The following is an 18,963-nucleotide window of genomic DNA, read 5'->3' as shown; positions in this document are numbered from 1 at the left end:
AAGCCTGCCTGCTCGCAGCCATGTTACCAAGACCTATTCTGATCCCCATTCTGTGTTAGTGGCCCTATTGCCAGTGGCAGACCTATATTTGCCCCGACCAATAATCCACTTTCCAACAAGCGCACTTTGACTCAATTAGTCAAAAATGTTCTAGCGCCGCAGGGCTACCAGCAGCAAGTTACCCCAGGAGAACAGGCCCGAAACCAGTCTTACCTGCACCGGCAGAAGGGGACCGTTTGGAGTTCCTGAGTTCGTCCAGTCCATGGGTGCTGGCAGCATCAGCAGCCTGGTTCAGGTAAGTCATCCGCACGCGGAAAATGAGGTTGCACTCGGTGGGTGCAGGCTCTCTCATTCGCTGCATAACCGGAGGCTTGCTGCTGCTCCTCCTGTATACCAAGTGTTTATTTGGCTCCCGATGGAGTGGCAATGACTATCGTGACTATCGTGTGCTGGGTCCCTTGCCTGGTTGACGGTGCTCCCACAGCATCCTCAATTCTCCAGTGGGGTAAAACATGTTGCAGTCCTTGGTCCTCTCAGAGCCTTCCTCTGGCATACAGGGTCACCACAACTCACAGTCCACAAGCTTCGCCCGATCAGTCCAGTGATACTCTCCATGATAAACCCTCCTAGCATATAGGATCACCGCTTTACTACCACACAGGGCTACAGCCCCTTTCTGCACTGCAGTCTTTCTCTGGCAGTTTCATCTGGTATACAGGATCGTTGCTCTGCTACCTCACAGGGCTACACTCCCTTTCTGCATGCCATTCTATATCCGACAGCCCAATTTGGCACACAGGGTTGCCACACCACTACCAGACACGGCTCCGCCCTCATCGCGAAGCACAACACACAGCCAAGTTCAAGGTAGTCCTCTCCTGGTATACGAGGGTCGTTGACTCTGTCTTGCACAGCCCACCTCTTTATAATTCTCTAACCAGCCCCATCTTCTTCCTAAGATTTACTGAATAAAAGAGCACCCTTTGAAGTGTACAAGGGAGGCCTGGTCCTCTCCTCCCCAGTGTGTGTCCCACCCAGCTTACAGGAATACACAGATCTGTCAGGGGGGGGTCTCTCTACCAACTCTACATGCATCACCAGGGAGGACTGGGTCTCCCAAATGGATCCCAGGGCCCTCTATTAAATGTGCCATTCAATGACAGACAAACACAAAGTGCATGTGTACATTATACATGCACTGCACAGTACCTTATCTCCATGTACTGTACCACTCACAGGCACACATACATCCAAGCACATGTATTTAACATGCACCCACTGCCAAGCAGTGTATCCTTTATATATTCTACCACTTACAGGGACACATACCACCAGCACTTATATGCATGCACTGCACAGCACCATATCGTTCAGATACAGTACCACACACAGGCACATGCACATCCAGCAAATGCATACACCATGCACACACTGATTAGTACTGCATTATCCCAGTACTGCAATCCACACAGGTACAAACACCCAGCGCCAATACACCACTTCTGCGCTACGAAGCACTTCACACTAATCAGATTTGTCCCAAGCGTGAGTAAAGCGCACAGCAGCGGAACTTTAGAGGTGAGCAAGCCTGTGACACAGGTTAAAAAGAAGGTGTTCACTCCTACTGATCACTACACAGTATGCTGCCACCACTGCACTTGTGCAGCTTAACTCCTGGTGAGTAGCCTTCCACCACCATAAGAGTAGGACGTTGGGCGTCCTTCCCAGCCCAACAAGACCACAATCCATGAGACAGGACAATATCCTGGAGCACACATGATCCGTGTTCGCCTATGACAACAGAAATCAGCATTAGGGATCCAGACATAAATACATTTGGGCACTCAGGTCAGGGGGGCACGGCTATTACCACGTAGACGACTTTTCCATCCTGACAGTGTTATAACCGGTCATGTTAAAAGAAAAGTTAAAAGTTTGCACTCACCTTTATAGAATGCATATGTTGCCACAGGGAAAAAGGGCAGCTGAAGGAGAGCTTCACAGTACACAAACGTCAGGAACCACACAGGGGGGTCTAGCATTAAGGGATCTTTGAAGTTCACTGTGTACCATTTCAGTAGATCTGTCAACTGAAGAAGAAAACAGATTGAAGAAGCTGTGAAAGCACTATGAATGAGATAAACAAAAATGAAAAAGAATGACTATAACTAGAATGTTTAGCCTTTGATTGGAGTGGTTTATACAACGCTGGCAACAGATTGATATATGCTGTCAACAATATAAAACAAGAGTTAGCAAACCCGCTAGGTCTCGCCATTCCAACTTCGGCCAAAGGGAAAAAAAAACAGCTCAATGGCGTGCATGTGTGAAGCATGCTGCAGATGTGGCATAACACAGCTGCCTTTTTTTTTTACTATTACAATGATCATTTTACGAGGACGAGCGTCAAATGGTGCACAAGCAAAAACCTTCATATATGAACAAAATGAAGTGGCATTCATGGCAAATGTCAGCTGCTTTCTCGCAAAAAATAAAAATAAAAACAATTAAAAGAAAAACAGTTTATAGAACTGCAATGAGGGGGGGGGGGGAACAACGGAGGAGCTGGTGGAGGGTACAACAGCGGAGCATGTCAGGGGAAGCCATAGGAAGTGGGCGGGGGAGCAACAGACAGGCTTGAGGCCGGGAGTAGGAGGGATAGGTGTGGTTGGAAATTAAACAAAAATATTAAAAAGCCAGGATGGGGCAAAGCAATGCTCAAGCTCTGGGTGAAGTGGAAGAGAGGGCAGCACAGGGAGGTGCAGGTCTGTGAACGCAGTATACAAGGGACAGGAAAAAGGTGCACGCACAAGGAGTGCTGAAAGAAAAATAAACAAGTATTGGTAAAGGCAATCGAATTCGCCTACGTGATATGCATTTGCCAATGTTTTTCACATGATGCTCAATTGAGCTGCTGTGCCACATAGCTTAAACAAAAAAAATAAGCGTTATGACGCAGTCAATGCGGACCACTTCATAATGTGTTTCGCTTTTCACTTTAAACCATTTTGCAACATGTAAAACAAGCATTTGTAAGGCAATCAGTCCCACGTTTGTGAAACTTGGAGCTATTGGCGAAGTAAATGAAAATGTGTTTTACTTTTGTTTTTTCTTTGTTTGCAGTTGAGTGAGCATTTTTGTATAGAGGTATTGCTATTTGTAGCTAGCCGAAGCTCCACAACTGGTTTCATTTTTGTTATCACCCAGCTCTTAATACTTACGTGCCAAGAGAAGTGGAGAAGTGTGGCTCAATGGTTAGAGTGGCAGACCTCGATGCAGAGCACTGGTCTGGGACCAGGGTTCGATTCCCGACGCGGCAGGGTCTCAGGCTATAAATTCCGCGGACCGGATATTCTCGCATCAGTGCCTATTCTAATCATGGGTCCCACGCTGCAACTCTGGGCAATAGCTTGCTTAGTCTCCACAACGGCCCCAACATCGCTGGGATGCCTGGCTTCACCATGGGGGTGCCCAGGAGTGGACACTTCACACGGATAGCCAGGAAGGGTTCCTACAGCGCGGAGATACCCCCAGGGGTGATTCGGCGCTATATAAGCACATACACATTTACATTTACACACAAGAGGGACTGGTTTTTTGAGAGCATGGCAGGCGGAGAAGATAATCTGTACAGTTGTAGCACCGTCTTTGTTGTGAATTTGAACAACAGAGTTTAGATGGAGCAACATGGCAACTGGAAGGTAACACGATTGGCGTTGGGTGGGAGGGCGGTCCCAAGACAGTGTAGCGCCCCTTTATGGGCTCGCAATGAATTTACTCTGTTAACAACTTATTAAAGTATTTTGGCAGAGAGGCATGTAAACTATTGATGACTTACACAGCAATCCCAGAAGAATGTGAGCGACTAGGTGCGGGAGAGGGGAGAGAAGAGAGCTGCAACAACTCCACAGCTTCTGAAGTGGGAGGAGGGTTGGCAGCCGGGCTGTATGCTCAGAAGCGGTGCTGTGCACGGTGTCACCTTGCCCGGTATGCCGCCTGCTCTGAGCACCACCGGGCTGAGCTCTCAAGAGCTCCCGTCCAGCGAGCGGAACAAAACAATTTGATCACGTCTGCAAGTAATTTCAAAATTGTTTGTGTGCCGAGTGCAGAACAAAAGAAATGCGGCAGCCAGGATGTTAAAGATGAATCAAAATGTTGTATTGCAGACACTCTTACTGAGCATTGCACGCTAAGCAACTGAAGTAAAATTTAAAAAAACAACTCAAATTTCAGGAACAAAGTGTCGGGGAAGTTTGTAGTTGCCGTACCTGTACCGCCAGCTGCGACAAAGAAGTAATTAACAAAAAAGTGCTCCGAAACTGTAAATAAAACGTACAGAGTAAAGTCACATGTAACAGGGTTAGTCCTTATGGGAGGTTACAACAGTAGAAAAGGAGGGTCTACTAAAGAAATTAAAGCAAAGAAAAAAAAGCATTTCCAAAAGACAGTCAAAGGAACCAAAAAGCCTATATTTTTAATACAAAATGTCTCGAAGAGATAGCGCAGGCGCTGCCTATGCAAGACCTAAAAACATCGACAAAGCTAACAGATTTTGCATAGGCGAAACTTATTAGCTGTGCCAATGCTTGTGCTGGGGAGGAACAGGCAATAAAGGAAGGGGGGTATAAACCAGAAAGCAGCAGGTGGGGAATTAGAGGGAGAGATGATGGAGGAAAGACAGAAGAAATTACAGTGGAGGGAGGGGTAGAGAGGGAAGGAAAGAAATGTGGATGGAAAAGGGGAGAGGAAAAGAGATAAGAACGTTATGTTCTAAACCTGTAGTTGGACTGCATCTGTACAGGGCTACCTGCATGCTTTGTCTTCGTAAACTCCAACAATGACCACTGTACTCAGCACAACGCAAAACAAAATACAATAACAAGCACCAAATCTGTGCTTCAGTCCTCATTACGTCACTTGAATGAGCCCAGGATGGGAGCGGACAGATTTCAGACCCTGCTGGTACTGCACATCCTGCAAGAACTTAAGCCAAAGCTGCTGCCATGATGGAATGACCAGGGCCCCAGGATACTGAAGCTGTCACTGCAGGGTAGCAGGATACAAGAAAGTGTATTCCAGAAGCTGTATATTTAAAAGATCTTACTGCAGCCAGTGAACTAAGTCCGCAGTTCCATTTTCCTCTCTCTCTGGTAAGATGCCATCAGTCTCAAGCAGGCCATGCGATGATTGAGGAATTACTGTGCAGTAATGATAGTCCACTTACTGTGCGGCCACAAGACGTGGCCCCAGAATGTGCTGGCCGCTAGGAATGTGGATATTTATATATCTATATATCGCCGGGCAGGATATGGCCTGTAGAAGTACTCGTATGGAGTGTTAGATAGCAAATACATTTTTATTAAAGTACCTTCAGACTGCGTAGCCAAGGGAAGGACACTAGCCAGAGACCAGAAGCTGTACTTGGGCCTTGCTCCACGGCACGGACAAGCAGAGCAGGAAGACGTGCAAAGTGAAGCAGACGACATGCTGACCCACCAGAAGCATGCAAATTAGAGCGATACTGGAATCAGCAAATGGTAAGTAAAGGTATGCATTGGGCAGTTTCTAAGCCAATTTTAAGATTGATTTTTTTTATACTAGAGATTTCGCAAGCACTGTGCACGCGAAATCAAAAAGTAGTTGCCTGAATATGCACAGAGGATGGATACAAGCCATCTAGGAAGTACCTCAAAACCTTGATGTTCAACCAATAGGAACGGGCAGAGGAATCCCACAGCAGGACCCCACAGCGCCTTTGAGACCCTCACGGGTGAAGCAGCCGCACTATACAAATTCTGATTGGATCAATCAAAAGGAAGGTAAAAAAAGAACTATGTTCCATGGGAGGGACAAACAAAAGACGGCGGAACAGCCATTAAATAAGAAGCACGCAAACTAGAGTGACAAGAAAGCCAATCAATGTGGCTCTAAGTTTATGGTACAACCCCACTGGAGGTCTTTCTACAACAGACAATTAAAGGCTGTTTGTAGAAGCGACCTATAAATAGAATAATTGCTGCATTAGTACATCATAAATTGATGCTAATTCATGATACAGTTCAAAATCCAAGGAGTTCAGCTAAGCTATCAACTCTGTGAAATAAGGAGAAACCATCTATTGTCTTGTCTTGGGAGAAAAATGTACACAATATTGCAACCTGTAGAAGAACACAGTGCATAAGTGTTTTTATTTGAATTTGTGTGGACATGATGACACACCCCCATCAACTGCTAAGAGTATCAACTGATCAGAGGCAGATTATGAAAGTGCACATGATTTCATAACTAAATTGGCTTAGATGCAACAAGCCGATACATCTTGTCACAGCAGAACAGACTGTATTGTGCAAAGCACACTTGAAGTGATAGCAGACTTCACGCCATAATTGGACTTCAAGTTTCTAGCCCTGCTACCAAATACAGAGCATTACACTAATCATTTTTTAACAAATATGTTAACACCTTTGAAATGTAATTCGCCTAAAACAAAGCGCATATAAACTGACATCTTCCGCAAATGGACACACACTATTACCCTCCACCCCGAACTATCTCACGGTCTCCTGTGCTAAAAATAGACCATTCCTAAAGTCAATCAATCAATATTCTTTGATTTCGGTCAGAATGTGACAATCAAAAGCAAAAAAAATACAATGATCAATAAGAAAAAACTGTGTGAATTGTAAAGGATGTGCAAACTCAGCAGACATTTCAAAGCTTCTATATAATTACATCCATCTTAAAGTAGCAGCTAATTTAAAAACAGACTAAAATATACAGCAAAATAAATGTGCATATCTTCGTCTAATAAACAAGGCACTTGTAAAACAATTCACAACATAACGTGTATTTGTAAAGCGCACGTTCACCCCCAACGGGGTATTTTGGCGCTGAACAACAGATGTTTGTTGTTACCCAACTAAATGGTACTCATTTTATCGAGCTCATAAAGGATGAGAGGCTGAGTGGACCCGCAGGGATTTGAACCTGTGACCAAGAGGTCGTACACAGAGGCCCCTGCATTGGATGCATTAGTCCACTAAGCCACCAGACCCGGCTGTACATGTCTCTACAGAGCCAATTGTTGTAAAACAAAATCAACGCACTTCTGTGTCCTCTCATTTTTGATAGTTTTAAATCCGGTATTTCAAACTTCTTCCGAGGAACGGCGTAAAAAGAACAACAAAAAATGTATAATGCTTTGTGGAGTGCAGTTATCGCACCGGCAGTTTGGTAAAAATGTAAACCAAGTGCTCTGGGTAGGAAAGGCACAACGGAAATGGATAATATTCAACAACAGTCTAGTTAGATAAGATCTATATTGGGTGTTGGGGAAGAAGGCATTGGATGGTGCCAAGTCTAGGTACACTCACTGTAGGCACATTATATCCTTTTGGAAGCCTACTTGCGTAAGTGAATCAAGATACTGAGATTTAACTAATTCCTTGCTATGAAGATTTATCATTGCGAGTTTAACATAGAGTTCTTTAAGACCCAATTTCTCCAAAGACTGATTCACATATAACAGCCAGAGAATTCTATCCGCCCCATCCAGAGCCAGGCAGTTCTGCAGAATCATCCTCGAAAAGGTCGTTTCTAAAGAGGTGGGTTGAAAGCATAAGATTTACACAACTATTTTCTAGGGTCCGAAGAATTTCAACATCAAGATGACCCCACACTCCCGCACCACAGAGCCCCACTGGAATACTTCTATACAAAAGAAGCATATCTGCTACCATGATTGTACCCAACCTTGAGGAGAATCGAAAAATTGCCTTAATGGGGCCCTGAAATTGATGTGCTCTGGTCCTAAGTAAATGCATTCAGTTTGAAGAGGTATCTAAAGATATGTCCAGGTATTTAAAGGTTGGGACTCTCCGAATAGTGACCCCTTCCACCATTTGTAACCTAGATTTCGTCTTTCTGGGTCTCATAACCACCAGGAAGGATTCATCAAAATGTACTTTTAATTCTAAAATGCTCATAAAGGCCATAAAAATTCCAAGAGCCGCTATAACCCATTTGTGGTTTGCGATATGATCATTGAGTCATCTACATAGAGTAGACAGGGCGCCGGCAGTGCACCCACTATAGGTAAATCTCTCCCAGCCTTAGTTAAGCGTAGATCCAGACCATTGATATACAGCAGGAAAGAAACTGGGCCAAATCCATCCTAGCCTATCCCCTCTAATCGATTCAATGGGGTCAGCGCAGTCCCCATTTTGGCCAAAACGAACTTTGATGACGATATTCGAGTGCAACCTCTTTAGGACATCCACTCAAGCCTGCTCCACCCCCCATAGAATCTATCATATTCCATAACTTGGCACGGTTTACATTATGAAAAGCACAGGAGAGGTACATCAATGCTACATGTAAGGCACCACCCCTGGCTTTGATGTACTTACCGGCTAGAAGTGACAAGTTTGAACATTGTTCCACCGTGCCCACCCCTGGACAGAAACCAAAATAGACAGGTGAAAGAAGTTTGTTGGATTCGGCCCACTTCTCTAGGCGTTTAAGAAGAAGCCGCCCCAGAATCTGCGACGTAGTATCCAGGAAGGAGATAGGTCTAAAACAACCTGGGTCGGATTTGTCCCCCCTTTTAAAAATGGGGATAATAAATGACTCCCTCCAAGACGATGGTATGTGGCCGATCATCACAGCACGCAAAACATTAGTGACGAGAGGGGCCCATAGTTCTATATTGGCTATAAACAAGCTCCATGGGAACTGTATCTGGACCCGGAGCTTTATGAGATACTCTTCTATAGCAAGTTCCACCTCCTTATTATCTAGAGAGAGGCTTAAAGCAGAAAGGGCACCCCCATCTGTAGGCGCACTCTGGGACTCTCCTCCAATAGTTAACAAAGCATGTTCTTGGCTGAAAAATTTTGAAAAATTACAAACCCAGGATTCAGGTGGTATAACACAATCAATATTAGTCAACTTACGCTCCGAGAAACGATTTACAATTTCCCAGAAGCTGGAGCGGTCCGTGGTTCGGATCGATGCTTCTAGTTCATCCCAAGCTGTTTTTTGCATATTGGTCTTTCTAGAAGCAAGGGTATCTTTATATAGTTCCCTTGCCGACTTAATTAGGGTCTTATCTCTCAAGATGGTTTCGAGGGCTTTTTTCAAATTACAGTGGGTAAAGCTGCATGCATTATTATACCTGCCGCGTGCCTGAGTAGTTCGCCTAGAATTTTTAGCCGTTAATGAAGTGGAGACCCTTAAATAAAGGGACGCAAACTCTGTCATACTCACTTTTGTGTCAGTATCTGGGGACTGACAAGTAGCTATTGCCGACTGCTCTCCCTGTATTAGATCCCGCATGAACTGATGTGCTGTATTTTAATCACATACCAAATTCGGGCAAGAAAGTAAAGTCTCCCAATTTTTCCCCCGTGCCCTCTCCAAATTCAATATTAAAAATCAATAAACTACGATCACCGCACAATTATTTCCGATTTAAAAAAAATCACCAATTCGGGGTGCAAGGTCACTCTATTAAAGTCAATTGATCTAGTCTCGCCATTTCCATGAAAGGTGGTCGGTAGTGAGCACAGTTTAAGGAAAAGGTCCATAACAAAGAGTAAATGATGTTTGGCAATGATCTGAAAACCTCTACCTAGGGGGCAAGCAAAAAGTGAGTAATCATATCACCATTTGGAGCGATTAGGCCACAAATCGAAGTATTACTATAATTACAAAACTTTAAATGATGTAACACCTTTATCTTATTTGTGGGAAATTTTACTGAGACCAGGACCACTAACCCCCCTTTTGATCACTCCACTGGTAATAAAATCCCTGGGAAGCAGTATGCGTGGAGAATATCTAAATGAAAGGGGGTCACCGTTCATGTTTCCTGTGAGAAAAGTAAATTGTATGTCCAAATTAGAGCGAACCAATCTGGGTAGTCAAGTTTACCCCGTACTCCAGGCGTAATCCAGGAAAGTACACTAACAGATGAAAACACACTGGTCTAGTCACTACCAGGCATTTTATTGCCCGAGTCTGTACTTTTCGTAGAAGCCGGATTACCCATCACTTTAGCCTGTCTTTCAAATATGGACATCTGGGAGACCCCCTTACCTATTCTATGATATCCCCGCGTGTCATTGTGTCAATCTAAATCTTCCAGATTAGTAAGAGGTGCGAAACGATTTTGTGTATCCATGTTAATAGGACAACAGTGGCCCCCCCAGACCTAACCCAATTATGAACTGGGGGCCTATGAACTGTTCTCAATGATTTATAAAAGAACCGCAGGGGGATGGGCCTGGATACCATCGGTACTTGTGTTTGTATGGGTGACGTGATTTAAAAGTATCGCCACAAGCTTTGGTACCTTAAAATTTACGTCTACCCAATCTGTTTGGGGGTTATTCGGAGAATACCCAATTTTCTTCATTCTTCTTACAAAAACAAATTAATCATACAGGTCCTCTCGCCACCCTGAGTTTTGCATGAACCAATGTACCACTTTCGACTTAAAGTCAAACTCATTTCCAGACTTCCCAGGGGCCAGAGTCAGAGAGTTCCTTAAAGTTACCACAAAAAGTGTGCAAGCTGGAGGCAAACGCAAAGCAGCGCTAGAATGAAATGGGATGTCTCTCGACTCAGAATGCTGTATATCATTGCCAAAATATTTGTTTTTTTGTTGGGACAGATCTAAATGTACTCTTGGTTGAATAGTTGTGGGCTGCTCCTCAGTAGGTTGGAGTCTTTCTAAATTAGCAATTTGTGGGGCTCCTAACAGGTTGCCCCTCTGGCTCCCTACGCGGCTGGGCGTGTGTTAGGAACTTTTCCTCGACAGATTTCAGGCGATCACATTTCACATTACAAAATTACTGCAATTTTATGCCCCAAGTTTTGAAATAAGGGCTCGCATTGTTGTGCAGAGTTTATTACGGTCGGCGCATGCCAGGTGTTCTCCATGCCACACATGCTCGGCTTCCCCGTGTGAATCAATGCTCCTATCGGCCGGCGGACCTCTGTCTCTACAGGGGGCCGGTGACCAAGGCCTCTGTTTCTTTTTTTTGTTGTTGCAGTTTTATACAGCGCGAACTCTACTTGAATGTATTGGAGCGCTTAACGTGAGCAATTACACAAGAACACATTCATGTTTTAGTAGGCACGGGGGGATTAAGGGATTTGCACATAATCACAGGTTGTTGAGCCAACGCCGAGACTCGACCCTGGTTCCCCAGCTCTAAAGACGGCAGCTCTGACCGTTAAGCCTTTCACTACTAAACAACTGCTCTCTTCATTCTAGTCGTGGGGGGGGGGGGGGGGGGGGTGTATAGGCCCTGGGCATACATCAATTACTTCAAACTGCGGATTAGTGCTACTGCAAGGGTTTTGTTATACACGGATTTTGCCATTTAAGCCCATCAAGGCCCGAGGGACTTTTCTTTTTTTTTTTTTTTTTTTTAAGGAATGCCCCCCTGGGTTTTACATTTTTGACCTGTATTTACCACTCGTGCAGGGGGTGGGGCTTAAGACTGACGATGAACTTGGTCTATGCGTTCTTCAACCAGATCTAATTCCGTGCCAATTGCCCCCATTAGGTGTGATGTGGTAGACGGTGTTGCTTGGAGGGCATTTGAATGGGCCCCTTTCGCAGAATCAGCTTTCCTTTATCCCATTATCGCTCGTTGCTGACGGGGTATTGCAGGGTCGGACTATCTAGGTCAAGAGGGGTGGCTTTAAGGAATGGGCTCTCCCGGAATAGAAGGAACGCAGGACAGAATTAGAGACAATAGGACTGGGTGAATCCGATCACTTTCTACGATTAGATCATAGCCGTTAATCAGGATTTAACAGAAACCCGATCAGATCCAGGCCAGAATGAGCGAGGGTTCTTGCCTTTGTAGGAATAGGGAGGGGTAATTTCCAACGTAGTTATTCACATGAATGTATTTATTACATCATATAGATTCAGTACTAAATGCCAAAGCATGGTATTTAACAGCACTGTAAACTTAAAGGACCTTTTGTCAAATACCAGCACTTCGCGTATCAGGTCACGTGACAGCGAGTAGAGGGGGCGCTCCCTCGCTTGTAAAAACATGGTACACTCCAGGTGTCACCTGTGAGGAGGGCAGAGCGGCCTGACCACACTGCTCACAATATTACTGTTGCAAACCAACAGCTTGGAAAACACTGGAGGAGACGTTAAAAACAAGGAAGCCCTTCTTTGGGAAATGGTAACTCCTGTGCTGCGAGTCACTGTTTGGAGCGGTCTGACTGGCCTGGTTTCCAAACTGTTTTAAAACAGTTCAAGTAAAACATTAATAAGCAAAAAGTTTTCTATCAATGCCAAAGTAAATAAAACTCTGAAAGGCACTGTCATCCAGTGTGACCTACAATCTGAACTCACACGAAGGACCTTGTACTCTTGCTATACAACCCAAGAGTGCCTAACTGCAGATAACCAACCTGTAAGTACCAAGGTTCTCGCACCGTGCCGCTCAAAGGTTGCACATAATGTTAAGTCATCAGACAGCCTAGGCCGTCCTGCCCGTACAAGGCCTATCTGTATCTTATCACACACTGCAACACTCTGCACCAAAGAGAAAGCGGCATCTTGCAATCACTCTGGGGGTGGAGGGCGCTTGGGTTCTGTTGCAAACAGACTGTCCACAGCCAAGAGGAGGGTGTGATCCTCAGGCCTGCTAAAATGCTAACTTTGGGTTTTAATGGGTATATTTGCAGTTGGAGTCTGTGAGCTAAGTCGTGCGGTATACAACTCACCATCTTATTTTAGCTCAGTTACTGTACTGCACATATATTTCGTTACTCACAGTCACTCATATAGCAGGAATCATGGGCTACCTAAGACTAATAAATTGCAATCAAATATTCTACTTAACTACGAGGCAAAAGGTCTCGGAGAAGAAATTTAAGGACTACAGTAGGTCAATTTCCCTAGTCTATTTGATATTTTCACATACACATCTTTCTGCCTCTGCTCGTCTTCTGCAACATGCCCAGCCACTTAGCTATAAGCACCGCTACATAATGCGCAGAGTAAGTTTGAAGTACAAGAGACTTTTACAAAGAGTGTGGACACTTCCAGCCAGAGCACCAGGTCAATGAAGCCTTACTGTAGAAGTCTTGCGTCATGTTACACTCTACCAATGAGTGCATAATGTTAAAGTGCTGCTTGGGAACATATGCTGTGTCACATCAAAAAAAGTAAAGCGTTCACATAACATTTTCTGCCACAAACTAGCAACCTTGTATTCCTCTATACAAAAGCCGCTCGTGATGATCACAAGTATTACTTATTTTATGCATGAAAAACCAACTGGGGGCATTAAGAAAGAAACCCGCAACAACAGATTGCGCGTAGACCGCAGCAGGAAGTGTTAACCCACTGTGTTATTTTAAACAATTCCACTTGAATTAGTCATTAGGAAGTAAAAGAAAAAGTGCTCCCTCTAATGTAAGTGGGGTCGAGACTAGGCCTGGGTGAAAATTTCTGTTCCGCTCGCGGAATTTGGGAAGTTTTGGCATTTTCGCGTTCCGCGGAGATATCGAAACTTCCGCGATCCGCTGCGAAAGCATTTTCTTGTTCGCGCTTTAAAAATGCATTCTCGCGCACGCAGTAGCGACTTACCGGATCCCTGCGTTCGCCGACAAGTTTTCCTATCCGTTTGCGTGCACCACGAGATGTTGGATTGTTGATAGCCAGTCGCGCCATCCCGCGAGAGTTTGCGATCACGAACAAGTCATTCGACCCGGAACAGGAAATAAGCATCGCGAGCAAGATGGCCGCGCCCATTAGCGACCGCATGGGCAAGTTAGAGATATATTTCCCCGCGAGCACGCAAAAACACATCGCGAACGGGCGGGAAAAGCAATTTCCGCATCTTCGTGAAAGTTCTGCGTGCTCGCGGAGATTTAGAGCAATTTCGCGATAATTTGCGTAGGGCAACTACGCAAATTCCGCCCACCCCTAGTCAAGACCTCCGATCTTAAGGAGACCCTACTAGAGCATGGGCCATCGAACATCTTTATTTCCATTTGGTTCTCTCCTGGTAGACAAAGCTAATCTGCAGGGGAAAGAAAGCGGACTTGCGTGGTCCATAATACTAAACTGGATGAAGCCAAGTACTACTCTACCAGTCATATCAACAACCTTACCGCAAGTTGCAGAAAAACTGTTCCAGGATTTTCAGACCAGCCACACTGCATAAAATGTCAAGCAAGGAAGGGGTCATGTGTGGGGATGAGGCGCGCACTACCATGGCTCCTAATTTCAAGTAAAATATATTTCTAGATTGTCTAGCTGCACATGAAGATGTACATGGTTCTGGCTCCAAACACTTTGAATAAAACAAAGCAGGCAATGAAGTCTTAGGCACCACACTGTCCCATAGATTGGTTGAATACAACCGCCTACAACTCCCTTGGAGGAAGGAGGCAGAGTTCATGGCCCCATGTTAGGAAATAAACACTCCCAAGAGTGCATAGTTGTGGGCAGCTTCAAAATCTGTCGAAAGCATCAAAAAACCTGCTACACTCTGCCTATTCCATCTGCACAAGGAACACCCTTAGCTTCAAAATGGATGGCCGTGTCTGAGCACCAAATACATTTACTCGATCACTTGCAATTGGAATCATGCGTTAGATTTCCAGTTAAAAATAAAGAAAAGTATAGTTCTACTTAATTGCAAAGGGACAAAATCAAATCAATTTTATTTATTTAGTGGCTTAACGTCTTGAAGGGGGATGGTTTTTGAAAACCAATTTATATCAAAATCATTCTCATAGATTTGTATCTGTTTAACTGAACTGGATCTGGATTAATTTGCTGCCCAAACCAAGCTACCAAAGGTAAGCCAAGTTCACCTATAGTGAACCCTATTCACCTTGGTGTGCCCTTGTGTTTGGGTGGTCACAGCTGACCTCAGACTCTGCCAATGGATGCCCACCTGTCAACAGTCAGACTTGCTGTCTCCAAAACCAGTCAGACTAGCTGCCTCCAATACTAACTGAATGTGTCAGACAAAAGCCACCTGGTCGAGGTCCGAGGATGTCCGAGGGTGGAGGCAGTAGTGATAGGGCAGGTGCACAAATGCCAATCTTTTCTTGCCTGGTTTTGGTATTAGAGTCTCTTTTGTTTCAGCTACTTTACCAATCACTACAAAGGAACCACAATGGTTCTAAGGGGTTTATTACGTCACCATGGAGAGTTCTGTTCCACTCCTCAGAAAACCCCTCTCTGCCAGAAAGACTTCCTCTGTTTATAGTTGGCGGCCCTTGCCTTCTTCTCTGGTACTCTCCAACATCGCATCGGACAATGAATCACATCACAGACCGATGGGGTTAAAAGGTCGCTTTTATTTCAGCAACGACAATTGAATACAATAATGCAATCAATGAACTTGCATATAACCCCACTCCCCCTCTTTGATCCCCATATCGATCCCCCATGAATTTTCCCCCACCTTGAACCTCGACCCCAACCCTTTAGTTTGTCCCCCTTCCTATCCCCTGCCTCATTCCTCTGCCTTCCATCTGTCCTAAGCTATTCTGCCTGCCCCAACCCTTCCTGCCTGCCTCAATCCCGTCCAAATCTGCCAATAGGTAAAGGAACCCGCCATGAGAACCTAACCCAAAATGAGGGACAACAAAAATTGAATAAAGGGAGAGTGGGAGGGACACTAAAACAGCCGCGCTGCCGCCTACCTTGCCTCAGGACCCCCAACTGGAACTAATTAGAACGTGGCGTGTGAAACCGGCGCGTTCTAAAGCAGGCGCCTCGCCTGCGCGCGCTCATTCTGGGCAATAAAAGGCTCGATCAGCCCAGGGGAGGACATTCTTCGAATGCCACCCCCAAGTCCCCCATTCTGCCAGAGAGTGTAGTTATGGAGTATCTGAAAATTATGTTTCCCATCTTGTGCTAACTGTACCACAAGAGCCAGAGGTGTACAACTTCTGACAGACATTTTAGAGTTTGCTGCTTTCACCCCTGCCCTAAGTGAGCAGAGCCCATGTCCGCCGCGGTTTAGCTGCCTCCTGAGGATGAGTTAGTCAGCCTGTATATTTCTGCTCCAGGTCTTCACGTTGCTTGTCCCTTCCCCGTGACGTTTGCTCGGCCTGTAAGGCTAGCGCTGTGCCCTTCCCACTGAGAAGCTTTCGATTCATCCTAATGTGCGTATTTTGAAGACCCCACTCCTTGCATATCGACATATGTGATCCCCTATCTCCTTACGAGTTACGCCAGTGATATTGGACCTCTGTTGGACTGAGCTCAGCTCCATAGGGGTCACCTCGCCAGCTGTTTCTTTCACTTTGTAGGCGGTGTACCTACAGCTTCACTACAGTTTATTCCATATTAAGCAACCCGCACAGGCCTCTAGAGAAATTACGCAAGTACAACATATTTCCCACCAAATTTGAAATAAATCATTGTTAACACGTTTTTAGACTGCAACACTGCCGTGGGTGATCTTTCAACTTGATATGTCAAATAAGTGCCGTGAAAATGAATCCAACACTGCCATGTTAGATACACAAAGGTGACTGTGGATCGATTTTTTTTATCCTGCATGCTACAACCTCTTCATGGGTTAGAGACAGCACACTAACTAATTTCAGGTATCTGAAGTTTTGAAATAGGGGCTCGCATTGCAAGTTTAGCCTGTGTGCTCTTAAGTAAGCAGACCTGCTCAGCCTGTCCGTGCAGGCGGAGGGGAGGGTGCCGGGGCTGGAAGCCCTGTGCAGGTCCGAGGTCTCTCTCTGTCCAAGCATCGGGTAGCGCCTAGTTCTGCCGGTGTCTGGTCTGCCTCGTTTACTGCTCGCCGGGAACAAGCATGGGCGCCAGTATCACCAGGTTGTGTTTTGGGATCCAAGGAGCTCCTGCTTGTCTATACAGTGGGTGGGCTCCTCCGTCCGTAGGTGCCCTGCTGTCAGTTCTGCAAGTAGTGGCATGAATCTGAGAGCCGGAGCAGACGTGGCGTGTCTGTGTGTTCAGACGTTGCCAGCCTGGCCGGTCTGTATGTGCCGGACAGGAGCTATACCCGCGCGTGCAGACTGAGCTCTCAACTCTGCCCTGTGGGCACGGCATGCAGCCCCGCTGTGTGCAGAGAACAGCAGTTCTGCACTACCTGTCTGTGTGTTTTGCAATGCCTGTTTGTGTATATGTGTCCAACAGGTGCAATGCTGCTTTCTCTGTGTAAGCACAAGCTGTGTGAAAGAGAGCAGCAGTTCTGCACGAGTGTGTGTGTGTGTGTTTCGCCTCCATGCTCTCTCTATTTCACCAGGGGTGGGCAGCCCTGCTGTGTTGCTAGAGCAGCGGCTCTGCACTGCCTGTGTGTGTGACACAGGCGCAATGCTGCGCTTTCTTTTTCAGCTCGGAACGGCAAACCTGCTGTGTGTGATTAGGGATATGCAGCCCTGACCTCAGTGCATGCCAAGAAAGCATCTGGGCGCCGGCGTGGTGTAGATGTCTCTCCAGGACCCCCGCCCTGCCCAGGTACTCACGCAGTCCGGGTACAGCCACGCAGGCAGGAGGACCTGCAGGTCCACGCAGAGGGTGATGGGGATGTGAGAGAAGAAGTAGAGGCAGAAGATCCACTCCAGCAGGCGGGTGAAAGAGGCCATGACTGCGGGTCACAACACTCTGCTACTGAGTCTGCTACGGGAGCCTATTCGTAAAACAAGCACAACCTCCCCTAAACACACGCCGAAAAGAAAGCCCAACCCAGGGACTGACGACGACCAGTTAAAGCACACACACAGAAGGGCCGTACTTCCCATCGGGTGGAATACAACTGGAATATTTATCAACCACTGGCAAAGCACACATGTTTGGCTTATTGAGTGGGTCTCAGACAGAGGCACACATTGCACTGCAGCACTTCTATGCACTTTCCTATTTCTTGACTGGTCTGGACCCTAAAGCAGTGGTTTACTGTATTTTATTTATTTATTGCGATTTTAAATAGCGCGAGCATTACCCGAAAGTGTTAGAGCGCTTTACAAAATTACCAGTTGCGTTACATAAGGACTATGGATTACATGAGTTGCATGAGAGATACATACAGAAAAAAATTGCAAATGTACAAGGTGTAAAGTCACTCAAGAAAGAGATAAGAACAGGAAAAAATTGCACATGTACAAGTTGTAAAGTCACTCAAGGAAGAGACACAAACAGAAAAACTCTAAAATCACATAGGAATGGTAGTAAGTACAACGGTCTACTACATATACTAGTGGTTAGAGTTATATATGTACAAATAGTAAATTCACACAGGATTACATTTTAACAGCAATTAGGCTTGGACAATTATATAATACATATTTACAAATATATATATATTTAAGGCAGTCCAGCAAAAAGAGAAAAACAATCAAGGGTCATCAGGAGGAGTCGTGAGGGGAAAAGGAACGGAACAAAGGTCAGACAAAATGGGGGGTCCGGGTCGTTGGTATAGAAGGAGACCATCTCCCCCCCCAAAAAAATGGCAGGATGCACAAAAGTTACCAAAGTCAAGAATCCAGGAGAAGAACACAGAGAGCAGGATTCCATTGAGTAGAGTCAGGGGGGGGACGCAGCGTATGAAAAGATACCCTGGCGAGGGACTGGTTGTTTGAAATGGCCCGGAGTTATCACGAGGCATTATGTCCTCCGCAGGCGCCATTTTGAAGTCAGGCAGCGCCGATTCCAGTTTGACTCAGAGTTCGGGGGAGCTGGTATATAAACATTGCCCTGCATGTCTCGCCCGTTTTTGTGCCTGTCGCCGCCCCAGATAGCCGTTACAATGCTTTATATGCAGTAGGCCGCACCTCGCCCAGCTCCACTGCCGTGATCAGTCCTCGGGTCCCCAACCGAAGGGAGAGGGCTATGATTCACGGCCAATACTCCCTGGGCCGTCAGCTGCTGGGTCGCTGGAGGCGGTTGGGGGGAGAGAGAAGAGACGCGATCCTGGTCCGGGCCCTTAC

General features: G+C 45.8%; 1 protein-coding gene across 1 annotated transcript in view; it reads right to left on the bottom strand.

The window, feature by feature from the left end:
- The window catches only part of TMEM97 (transmembrane protein 97), a 61,055-nt gene extending 43,279 nt beyond the window's left edge, over positions 1 to 17,776 (bottom strand). The window contains exons 1-2 of the mRNA XM_085649871.1: positions 17,503 to 17,776; positions 1,946 to 2,090 (exon numbers count right to left, since the gene is read on the bottom strand). Of these exons, the coding sequence (XP_085505997.1) occupies positions 1,946 to 2,090; positions 17,503 to 17,622 (265 nt within the window). The 5' untranslated portion in view covers positions 17,623 to 17,776. The remainder of the gene's footprint in view (positions 1 to 1,945; positions 2,091 to 17,502) is intronic.
- Between the last annotated feature and the right edge of the window lie 1,187 nt (positions 17,777 to 18,963).

The sequence above is a fragment of the Triturus cristatus genome, chromosome 3_2 (assembly GCF_964204655.1).
Source record: "Triturus cristatus chromosome 3_2, aTriCri1.1, whole genome shotgun sequence".
In the NCBI taxonomy this organism is placed as follows: Eukaryota; Metazoa; Chordata; class Amphibia; order Caudata; family Salamandridae; genus Triturus; species Triturus cristatus.
The sequence above is the reverse complement of the archived record's forward strand: the minus strand, read 5'-3'. Positions and strand labels throughout refer to the sequence as shown.